The sequence below is a fragment of the Linepithema humile genome, chromosome 2 (assembly GCF_040581485.1).
Source record: "Linepithema humile isolate Giens D197 chromosome 2, Lhum_UNIL_v1.0, whole genome shotgun sequence".
Lineage (NCBI taxonomy): Eukaryota > Metazoa > Arthropoda > Insecta > Hymenoptera > Formicidae > Linepithema > Linepithema humile.
Window position 1 is genome coordinate 4515639 of NC_090129.1, and position 12672 is coordinate 4528310.

The following is a 12672-nucleotide window of genomic DNA, read 5'->3' on the forward strand; positions in this document are numbered from 1 at the left end:
ACGCGGCACTGTCGCAGATTACTTCATTGATGATCAACATGTTCCAGTGATCATGTTGCCGTAGCTTCTCTTCTCGATCGCTTCCGTTGGAATGAAAATTACACCGGCTCGACCCGCAATCACTATTAGCCGCTAAGGATACGACTGTCGAACACTCTGCTACTGCCGCGGCGAATACATACATATCCATCGCCAGACTTTTCTTTCGCGACGGAAATAACAGCTCGTGACTTAACCAGAGTGCGAATACGATAAAATCATCAGGAAATACAATATTTCAATGTCTAGGCACGAATGCTTGAATTACGGCAACGTCGAAGTTAATCGGAAAGCTGGCATTGAGAACATTTCCTCGTTAACATCGCTTTTCTGCGAAACCGGCGGGTTTCGCGAAGCACAAACAGAAGAAAAAACGACGGCGATTTATAATGCGGAATTCGTAATAAATGCGAGTCGCGAAGGCGGTGCTTCGAAACGCAAACCGCGTTGCTACATTTCCTCGTATCGCGCGCTGCACATTTTCCGGCGTACGCAAATGCCCACGAACAAACGATTAATTTCTTTCCCGAGCTATCACAGCCACGATTGTTATGACTCGTTACGATGCGAAAGAAATGCCGAGGCGAGATAAGAGATGAGAGAGGCAATCGATGGCGGCCGGCACAATGGTGCATGCGAAACGGAGAACAGTCGGCCTCTCTCAACGCAAGAAAGCAAATCTCCGCCTTCGGTATCGTCTTTAGACCATTGTTGCTTATGATCTATCTCGTTAGACGTTCTATGAACCGCAGTTCTATGACGGGGAATACCTGCGATCGAAACAGGCCGGCCGGCGCGTTGTGCAACGCACTGCATAGAGATTGTAAGTTTGCGTTACTTAACCGCGCGCGACTAAGATCCTCCTTTGATCGAACCGTGCTTCGCGAGCTAAGCAGCGAATCTAATCTCGGGACTATCGCATCTTTTGTCAGGATCGCCATACATTTATCCTCGACGCTTTTCTTTTCCTTTCGAACGATTCTCCTATTTATTATCGTGATTGTCCGTTTTAACGAACGCTTGCAGATCTTAATCGCGCCATTTTTCAGTTGACATTTCTTTTCCGATTAATCCCGCGCCGATTTCATTCTAGCTTTTACTCAAGCCTGAGACTTCAACAAAAGTGGTAAATATAAATTCTTGAATAAACAAAAAATATCTCACGAGCTTTTTGATCGCTTTGTCAACAAACTCGTTGAATCAAATCACAGAAATAGACGCGCGTTTATCGCGCTGACGAACGACTAAACGTTTCTGCACCGATTTCACTTACAGACCGTGTGTTTATCCTATTTAACAAGATCTTCACTCGTACGAGCTATAAAATAGAAACGGCAAAAGCGCTCTCGCGAGAAACTCTCGTCGACGGCTGAGTAACCGCTTATTGTCGTCACCTTTGACTCTCGACAATGTTATTACACTTAGTGACGGTTGTAAAGTCGCAATGTTGTTCCAGCATCGACCCAGTATACGCGCGACAGCTTTGCCTTTTACAGCAAACTACCTGTCGACCTGTTACTCAGCAGCCAACGGCGAGGAGACGAGCAGAAACGCCGTGTTTGCACGACTACGCGTCGATTTATCACTTTTCCTCGCACTATTGACTTCGAAGTAGAGATTTAATTAATCGCCCACTGGCGGTGGCTCGCCACTCGTGGATGACGGTTTTACGACGCGCTCGTCAATGATCGTATAACAGCCGCCGCTGTTATTTCTCAACGCACTATCGCGCGCGCCGTTTCAGGTGATCCCTAATTAAGATTAAATAGAAACGATTATGCAAATCGATTTGCTTACACAGTCTCAACCGCGCCATAGTTGCGCTTGTCACGCGCGTAGGAAACCTCGAAATTTTACGGTGTCGTCTGCTTTTCGTGAAATTCACGAAATTATCATCTCGATATGATAAGATCATAATCGCCAATTGTCGACACTGCAATAATTGACAATATATTATACTATTTATGTAATCAGAGCGATCAGCAGCGATACTTAAGATTCATATTTAATGAGATTATAATTTAATCCATTATCGAACTGTTAATTTTGTTTTTCAACACGATTTTTTTAAATTAATCCGCCCAAGTTAATTGTCATGTAATGCATTGGATTTGTATTTTAATGCATTCGGAAATTAATGTTTGTTATTCGCGCATGTGAGCTACAAGAACTCTCATTTAACTAGACGCCTGTAATGCTCGAAGATGAGAGTTCAGAGGTGTAAATATTACATAAATATGCATTACACGCGCATTTTGTAATACAATATCGAATACATCAGTCGACGCAACAGAAGAAGCATTAGTATTGTGACCAGCGGATTAGCAAATTAATAATAATAGCACACAGCGAGATGTAGCAATTTTCAATCATTTACTAAACGTAATAAAATGATAAAAAATTGGCTCGTGAAAATTATAAGCTAGATCATGCGCTTATTACGCCCATAGTAATTTCACGAAACTACTATTCTACGTCAAAACTAATTACAAGTGCAACATTTTCTTAGAACATCATGAAAACATGTGCGTTCAAGCAACACAGTGATTTATTCTTATGTAGCAATTTACTAAAATAACGGATTGGAATCTGTATATTTAAATTCACCTCGAATAGCACAAATATTATTCCAAATATTCTTTCGCTTATAAATTTATTACTCTTAATAATTGCAAATAGAAAATTTGAAGTTTTTCAAAAAAAATAGTATCAATCTCATTTCGATTATTTTAAAAGATGCAAAGAATTTATTAAAGTAGCGTTTTTCGGTAGTAATTTCTTATAATTCTGTAGAGGCAAATTTAAAATTTCATATTATTCTAAAATAATTATAAATGAATAAAGATGCCTGAAGCTGTAATTTTTACTCGCTTATACTATTCTTCTGTACAACACTTCGTACGCAGTTGGAAGCGAAAGGAAAGTTTGTATCGTGAGTAACCAAGCCTACTTGCAAGAGCATCTTCTTCGGGGACATTTCTCGGAACGGATACATAAGAACGCGAAGACATAAGAACATAAAGTGCTTCCTGTGTCATGGTCGCGCGTGATTCAGGTTGCTACGTAATCGAGAGAATCGGTAAACGGCTACGAATGAAGTCTACCTACAAATTATCTGTGCGAGCAAACTTAGAATACTATTACGATTTCTAACTGCGCAAATATCACCGGCCCGCAATTGTTAATCCACGGGATAGTCGCTCGTCATTTTCGCGACACGCTCCGCTTTCGAGTCCGCGATAACATTCTGCATCGGGGCACTGATAAATTATCCGATGTTAACTTCCCGGACGTTATCTACATTCTGATTTAGCGACAGTAATTTCAAGAGGAAAATATTCAAGTGTGCGTCACATACGTGTGGCCATGTTGCTCGATAAGAGAAGCGGAGCACGTCTCGAGCGAGGAAGATGCGATTATTGCCGCGATAACTCAAGCGTTTGAAGATGCCATTCGCTGTTTAGTTGGATAAATTCACAATTATCGTTCGCTCGAATTCAACTTTCTCGAGATCTTCAGATGGAAAGACACATTGTCGTTTGATGCTCTGTCCGAGCAAATGCATGATACATTTAAGATAAGTGCATCATGTGAAAATGCGATTAATCATAATTAATTAAGACAATCTGGAATAAAATTCTACGAGCTCACTTATTTCTCCTATCGTCATCGAATTACTAGATACACATACGGAGTGAGTGATTAACTGATGATAGAGAGACCGATATAGCGCTGACCGTCGATGAGTGAGACGGTTTCACAATTCGCGCAGCGAAAGGTTACGGCAGCTCACAATAATTACACGCTTAGCACTATTGATGCCGACCTTACAAGCGTCGTAAGCGAAGAGCTCGAGCTATCCCCATTAAATAAATTAATATATGTTCGTAAACCGTTACTGGAATCAAGATAAATGTTCGAGATAGCAACATCACGATTAGAAATATGCTCGCAGCACTTAGGCGTTTTTAAATGTTCCTCTAACGACGCGTACGTGCTGTTGATACTTAATGAATTAAAGCATTATTGTCTTTCGAAAAATGCACTTCGCCATAGATTCGACAAATTTCAGTCAAGTCTGAGATCAATGAAAATAATCAACGAAAACAATTTCAGCAGATTCTGCAGATGTAATAATTCGTTAATTCTCACAATCTGGAAAAAATAATTTAGATCAGGAATTGATTTAAACACAACAAAAAGTTCAGCCAAGTTCAAACGGAAAAAGGAGCGCGGAGAAGAAGAGCAAAGAGAGAATCATCGTATGAGGAAAAAGAAGTATTAAAATCCTTAAGTATACGTTAGGAAAAAAAATAAACGATACGTAAAAGCCGCACTTAACATCCCACTAATATCAAGCGTAGAGAAAAACGAGGAGAGGCAGCACGCTTGACGCGAGTCACGGAAAACGTGTACACACACCGACACCCGTCGTGTTTCGTCCTTTTTTTTTTTTTCTATCGTTTCTTTTCTTCTCTTTTCTCCGACATCATTTCGAGGTTACCAAATTGTCTAACGCACGGCCGCCGCCAGGCAAGGACCGTTACGCGCCCGTTCTCTCTATCGCGCGCGTCCGTCCTCTCGGAACATTATAATTTATAAACGTACGCGCGCGCGTACGACAGGTCGACCTATTTGGTGCGTACGGAAATTTATTGTCCGTTTGACTTCACGCTGGATCGAGACATCGACCCGGGGGGGGGGGGGATCGATACCGGCAGTCGCAGATAATACGGACAACTTGTTTTATACTTTCTCCCTTCACCCGCCCGTCACGACGACGACGACGACGGGGACGATGTGTGATTTCTTCCGCGCTTGAATATCAAGCGGGATCTTGTACTCGGAACGGGACGGTGCCTCGGCACAATCAGTCGTTTACGATCCGACGAATACGAAACGCACGCGATCGCGTCGCGCCGCGGGAGCGTCGAGGCGGGAAACGGGGACACGCCGGCAAAAATGTCGCGCGATATCTATGGGTTAGATTTATAGAGCCATTCCGTGTATCTGTCATAACACGCTGACATTAACGGGATGATGGTGCATTTAATCGTTGCCCCGTCGCGATGAATCGGGCGAGAGGCAGCGATAGTTAATTGACGTTGGGATAATAAATGCCTGACGTTGTAAGACGGCGAATTCCCTCGCCCGTGGAATTTCATTCTTTCGACTGTCGATTGCATTCAAATCGCATTACATCGCATGCTTTGTGCAGCTGGCATTTACTCGGCAGTTTTTCCTCGAAAAAGCAAATTCGTAGAGCATTGTGAAAGATTTATGTACATCCCGCCTGATTCGCGAAAGACGCAAATACGGATTCCATCCGAAATCATTTCCATTTAACGGTTTTCTCGTATCGAAACGCAAAATTTCGGAACATTGGTTCAACGATATATCCCCCCCTCCCGCTTTCGTGCACCGGCGATGAAGAGTGCCGAGTTATAAGTTGACCATCTCTTTGCCGTGTAATAACGCGCTTTGTCCGCGGCCCCAAGGCACGATATTAAGCATTCCAGGGCAACGATGCAATAATGTCGGGGCTATTCGATGCATAGGAACGAAAACAGGAACGGGCAAATTTAAAATATTCGCTGAAGATATTGCCCGAAGATCACGGTTACGCACTCAAACACACAGATATGTACGCGTGCACACGTTTACAGGCCGCGCGTAACATAATTTCGGATCTCGGGAGCTTTGCTTCCGGTATTCCCTGCTCCGCCGAGTCGTGAATCTCACTTTGACCATTCTATGAGAATGGACTACGGTCTTCCAGTCTTAACTGGATTATTGCATTCCTCCGTACGCTGAACGAAACTGATTATTATCGTTCCGGCGTGAAGACGAAAATGAAAAGCGGCGGCGACGGGGCGAGAGAGAGAGAGAGAGAGGTCGGATAACATGAAATCTTGCGAAACACGCGACACCGATCAGTGTTATCGGCCCGTCGGCATTTATTTCATTTCTGGGGTTATATATATATATAATGGATTCCATTAATAAAACTCATTTAGATACTCGTTTGATCAAAGCACCGAGCCGCTCGATAACTCCCAGAAGTCTTTTCCCATTAGAGCTATTAAATTGCGCCATTACACGATACTTATCGATAATTTAACGGAAGAAGTTTATCACTTCCGCCGCGAATTGAAGATAGATGTGTGTCAGCTTTTGTGCATATGTCGAACAATATATCATATAAATTGATAATTAAAAGATGTATGAAAAAAAGTAATTTCTCGATATTTTACCTTTTCTTGATGTTTACAATTTATGTCAATATGTAGGTTTTTTACAGTATTTCAAGTGCAATTTAGTCGATTTGCTCGTCACCCTTAAAATAATTCTGTTCTAACAGCTACGTTTGACTCTCTTACAGATATGAAACCTTCGGACAGGAGCGAGAAGACCATGTTGAGCGGAAACGCGCAACCGTCGGACGTATTCTGTTCGGTCCCAGGACGATTGTCGTTACTAAGCAGCACCAGCAAGTACAAAGTTACGGTAGCAGAGGTACAAAGACGACTGTCGCCACCGGAATGCTTGAACGCGAGTCTTCTCGGTGGCGTGTTGCGAAGGTAAGGAATTTAATTCAAAAGTGTTTTAATCAATCTTGTCTGCGTTGTATCATAAATACAGTTGTATCAATTAGAATCAGCGCTTTCGATAAAAAAATCAAAGATGCCAGAATGTTGTCTGAAAGATTACGGAAGATGCTATCTTAATTTTCGATCAAGCAAATAAAAAATAAACAGTCAAAGACAAGATCTATTACATTACTAAGTGCTATAAAGAGATTTATATATCGATACGGACGTCTCATATATTCTTAGAAATGAATTCTAAAGTAATCATATGACATGCGGACTGAGAATAGGACTCGCGATTTCTCATGAATATTCCGTCGCGAGACATAAGATAACGAGCGCGTAGCATTACATTTCCTGCAAACAGAGTGCTTTAAAAAAAAAAAAAAAGCAACAATCCGCGCGGATATCGCGCGTGTCCGTTGCTCGCAGTTATTGCGGTCATTGATTTCGCGGGGGAAACAGAATACGAAGCACGCAGCGTTGCGTCAAGCGGACATTTCCGGCTCGCGTATCGAAATAATCGGTATAACTGATACGCCGCGATCGGGACAATGCGCGCGAGCGCGTAAAAAGACACCGCGGAATGGAGATACGCGCCGTTACACGACTTTATCTACGGGACTAATTAATAAACCCGCGTTCAGCTCATCCGGCCTTCTTATGCCTGACCAAGCACAACAGACGGCCACCTGATTTATAGAAGCCTCTCGCGGGCGAGCACCCTCCTTTTATCTGATTCGCCCTCTTATCCGGCTAGAACACTGCCCATTGCGCAACGCTTTATCATCAAAGGCGTGGATAAATTGCCACGAGAGCGACCAGATATACTTTCGTGCGCTCATATGTATGCGCTTTTCACGCTGAATCCTTTTCTCGCAACAGGCATTATGAAATTGCTATCGCGAAACCGCGCGTTTTGCTTCACGATCGTTCAGAAGAAAATAACGCAACAGAAAAATTCAGAATACCAAGCGAAAAAAAAAAAAAAATTAACAGGTTTGTTTCTCCACATTTGTTAAAAGTTGAAAATAGAAATATTTTTTTTGCAATTTGTTTTAAAAAAAAAAAAAAAAAGAAAAAAAATGAGCGCAGGACCAAAAACATGGATATGATCGAAGTTATCGCTGAAAAAAAATTTGCGATACATTGTACAGTGTTTATTAAAGAATAAATTCCGCCCTTTTGAAAGATCTCCGTCTAAAATAAAATGTAAAACTTCCGCGGTGAACAAAATATCACTGGACTACGCGTTATCTTCGTGTATCGCGCGCATCTTGCGTTAATTGCACCACGCCGCCCACGAGTTGCTCCCGGTGACGAAGCGCGTCGAATCTTTCGCACGTCGCGGAATGAACTGCTAATAAAGCGGAGCGATCTATCCCCGATGCAAATGAGACATTAATAACCCGCGCGGCTCCGAGTGTCAATTCTTCTGCGCGAGCGGAACACGCCTCGGGCGAGCGCGCGGCGTCTCGCACCGACCGCGATGTTATAATTCATCCGTTCGCATAGCGATCTGACCGATAATTACATGCACTGGGTTGCGACTTGCCACCACAGATCGTTCTCTCTCTCTTTCTCTCTTCTTTGTACCTTCCTTTTGTCTCTCCCACCATATCCCCAGCCTCATTCGCGGCCTGCGCGCGCGTTCATAAGGATCGACCAACAATCGTCGCTCGTAATACGCCTCGAGAGAGATCCTTAAAGATCGATTGCGCCGCATTAAGATCCTCGCAGATATATGCGAGCGCTTTTGTCACACAGATACAACGATTCGCGCCTCCCGATTTTGTTTTCTCACCGCTGCGTTTTATCGCTCCCAGCGCCATTTCGTAACGCGCACACTTTGCGCTGCGCTCCATTTATTTTCGTTTTGTTATACACGTCAGATTCATTCCACGAATCATAAATGCGAATGGGTATTTCTGATATCCATTAGCATAACGTTTATTAGAATCGTAGGCTCGTCATTACAAGATTTATCGCTCGAGCAAGTCAATAGCAATGTTGCCGATTACATCTCTGAATAAAAATGAATAAATGTGACAAGATAAATGATAAGAAAAAAGCTTGTCAACAAAGTATCATGCACTAGCAAGTATGATTTAATTGATAGTTAAAAAATATACATATAGAATTGCAAATGTTTCTGAACGATTTCATTCAATTTATGAACATAACAATATTTAAATATATTTTTTTGGCTGCATTCTTCGTATAATGTATTATTTTTAATACGCTTTGAAGCAAGCAGTCTTCGAACTTTACGCAATAATAACTATATCGATCAGAAATTTGTTTGGGATTAGCAAAATCTTTACGCAAAATTGTCGGGCCACTTAAAAACACGGCTGACTTCCGCTGCGTAGGATAAAGTTTTGCCGGTCTAGAATTTATTCTGTTTTTCTATAGCGTGACGTTTTCAGGCTGAAAGAGATTATGCGCGCACACCAATTATTACGTAAACAAGTATACGCTAATACTATACATAAGTTTCACTTTGTGGCAAAAAAACTTTAATGGCGGTAAGAAACTGTCGTATTATTCTCTGCGCAACTCTCATTAAATCTGTTAACCGCAGAAATATGTATAGCATCCTGACGATCAATCACTCAATCTGACGATCTAATTTATTGTACAGGCAACATTCCGAATCAATATTACTTTTTTAATCAAGTAAGATGCCGATATAAAAATAAGAATAGATGAAATTAAATAGATTCATACAGACAAGAAATGGCACAAAAGTTTCTTATTTCATTAGCATAATTTCTTCAGCATTAAATACTACTCTTTCACACTTTTTTTTCAAAGATCAGAACTTTCATATTTTAACGTAAGAATGGGATAAATTTTCACATAATTTGTGATTTTTTATAAAAAATAAAAAAAATATAATTTCTGATTTATAGAATTTAATTACTCCAAAAATTTTAAAAAGCATAAGCTGACATTATGTCGAGTTCGTATTCACAAAAAGCTAAAAAATTAATAAAATTATATGTACTCAAAAAAAAAAATTGGCAAAGGTATTATGAATATTCCAGCAAATTACAGCATCTCTTCGCACACGCGTTACTACGTGATTTCGTCTCATTTGGTAAAACGAATGCCGCAGAGATTGAATGAGCCTTGATCATGAGATCCTTCGGTTTACTATCGTCGCGTGGCGTCCGTAGACGATTAACGATGCCAGTATTCAAGGATGTCTCGCGTAATCAGGAGGGGGGAACAAGGAATCCGGGCTCACCAAGATTCCTATCGGCAGAATCGATGTCGAGGGTGCGAGTCTCGCGGCAGCCCCGACGCGGAGGAGACGATGCGCCTGAGAGTGGGATGGAGGATCCTTCTCAGGACAAGACTCTGTAATGAGTGCAGCGTCGTTCCCGTCACGTACGAAGAAACGACGGCAAAATGATCGTTAACAATAAATACGAGGGATTCGTTTTGGCCGTGCATTCATTTTCACGATCGATTACACTCGGAACTCGACGAAATTCCATCGCCTGTACATTGACCATAAACGATCGACACGTGTACAATTCGCTTTTAGAGTAATCGGAGTGATGCGTCGTCCGAAACCAGTTTGCAAATCTCACGATGCGTATCGATAAATTATACCGAGCGAATTATCGTGCGAATCACTCTATAAATTATGACCGTAGATTGACGATTTGTTCGAAACGAGAATGCATGTTGAGAATATAATTTCAGAAATCCTGTCAATTTAACATCTGTTTATAACGTAATATACAACACGGGGAACATAAATTGAGAGATATGGGAAATAATTTGAAATTGCATAACGATGATGAATAACACGATTAAATTGAATTATTGTCGGGGAAAAATATTGAAGCTCATTACAAGATTTTTTCTTGCTCAATAGATGAATAGCAACATAATATGATTAAAGTATTCCGCCCATATTTACATATCTGAAAAATAAAAGTTTCAGGCGCGGGCACAAAGCCGCATTTTTTAATTACAGAGATAATTAAATGTATATTGCTTCCTCATCGAGATTGTATCTGAAAATAAATACAATGTCACCGAATGCGTCTCGAAAGGATTCTGGGAACATAAAATGAGCGAAACGCCCAGCGTGTAGAGAGAGAGTCGGCGGTACCGATATTAAAAACTCATAGCGGTAAAACGTATTAATTGCCGACCGAAGCGAAAGATTACCGGGCGGACCGGCGGACAGCCGAACCGAACAAAGGTGGACGATACGCGTTACCGTTATAAGGCCGGGATGATGGATGGACAGGGTGTGTATTAAGAAAGAAGTCGCTGCTACTATCGCGTATCCGCTCCGGTGTTCCACGAAAAAAAATTTACTTCGCGGCCTCGTCGCTGGATCAACAACACCGCCGCGCGACAAGTCGTACACGCGAGCGTGAAAGGATTAAAACGCAATTTTTGATGGTGTCTTAATAGACTTCGCCCGAAAGAACGACACGGGACGTATCTAACACGCAGCAAGGTGAAAGAACGATTGAAACTTTTGTATAGGATCCTATATTTCGCTAATTAAAATTGCTCGCACTTCGTAAAATCGATATAAAGTGTGTACTTATTTAGTCACGCAGCTTGCGGTACGCCACTTTGAAAGGATTGTAATTTCAAACATATTGTTCTTACATTCTTCGACAAGGAAACGTTTATCTAGCTAATGAAGCCACCTCTAAAGTCATTTGACACATAAATCTGTCGATATTTCTCATCTATAAAACGCGGGATTAAACGCAGGCATTTAGATTACGGTTTTAGTCTTCTTTTATCCTTCAAACTATTTCTCGAAGTAACAAATAAACGGCGCGTTTAATTGCCGCTGGAAGCGTAATCATAGCGCGAAATAATCTTTAATCTTAATCAATGATCAGACATTAACGCACCATCACAGGCGGGATATTATATGCGGATACAAGTATCGAAGGGGACCATAAAAGTGCCGGTAAAAGTCCTACTCGCTCGCGCCGTAGCTTGAATAGACTGCTACGCGAGCATAGTGCTCCTTTCAGATCCTATTCCACAAAACGTTGCGCGACTTGAACAGGCACGCATCCTCAAACGTACTTTGCTCCGTTGCGGTCGTTCAGCCGTGCGTCGAGTTGCTCAATCGCCGATGACACACGCAGTCGCGGATTATGCTAATCCACCCGTATTCCTTTCCTCCCCACCCTTCTCGCACCTCGATTTCATCGTTTTAGAGACCATGGCGAAATGATTAATGGAGAAGTTCCGTTTCGAAATTCTCACGCGCCGGAACGTGTCGAGCTGAACACGCGCACGTGGGCGTGCGCTTGTGTCCGAATAAATATTACGCGAAGGAAGAAAAATAATTAATTGGACGCTGATAAATATGACGCTCAAGTATTTACTTTGCGGAGTGTGTAAAATTAGCGTAAGAATGAATCAAGTTGATCATTCCGCCGACGTAATCGACTCAATTGATCGCCGATTATAAAGTAAAAAAAGTTTTAATTCGCTTGAGCTTAGCTATTTTTGTTAAGTAATGAATATAAAACTTATGAACAAAAAAATATTTTACCACAAAATGTAACAGATAGATATATGAATTAGAATCTTGGCATTTTTATTAATGCGACATGATGAATTTCTTGTCCACAAAATATCATATGTACATATTTAATTATGTGAAAATATTTTCTTTTCCGCAGAGCAAAATCCAAAAACGGCGGACGTCTGCTTAGGGAAAAGCTGGAAAAAATCGGCTTGAATCTGCCAGCCGGTAGAAGGAAGGCGGCCAACGTCACGCTCTTAACATCCTTAGTGGAAGGTGAGTGTCTTTTTTTTCTTATTTCTTATTCGATTACAAGTTCATTAAAAAATTTATGAAGAAAAGAATGTCTAATGTGCATCGAATGTTAGAGACTGATAAACTTGATACAGCTCGCTCATTACAAGCTTAATCATCTTATTGCGTTCAGAATTAATATGTTGCAATGATTTATGAGTTTATCAAGTATGTATAATCAGGCATTGCACATATTGTACATATATGTCATTCCTGATT

At 41.3% G+C, this 12672-nt stretch overlaps 1 protein-coding gene across 9 annotated transcripts in view; it reads left to right on the plus strand.

Annotated features, from left to right (window-relative positions):
* The window catches only part of TfAP-2 (transcription factor AP-2), a 190258-nt gene that overhangs the window by 162560 nt on the left and 15026 nt on the right, over positions 1-12672 (plus strand). For all 9 annotated transcript variants that reach the window (XM_067350427.1, XM_012369814.2, XM_012369815.2 and 6 more), the window contains 2 exons: positions 6422-6620; positions 12317-12435. In XM_067350427.1, coding sequence (XP_067206528.1) covers positions 6422-6620; positions 12317-12435 — 318 coding nt within the window. The remainder of the gene's footprint in view (positions 1-6421; positions 6621-12316; positions 12436-12672) is intronic.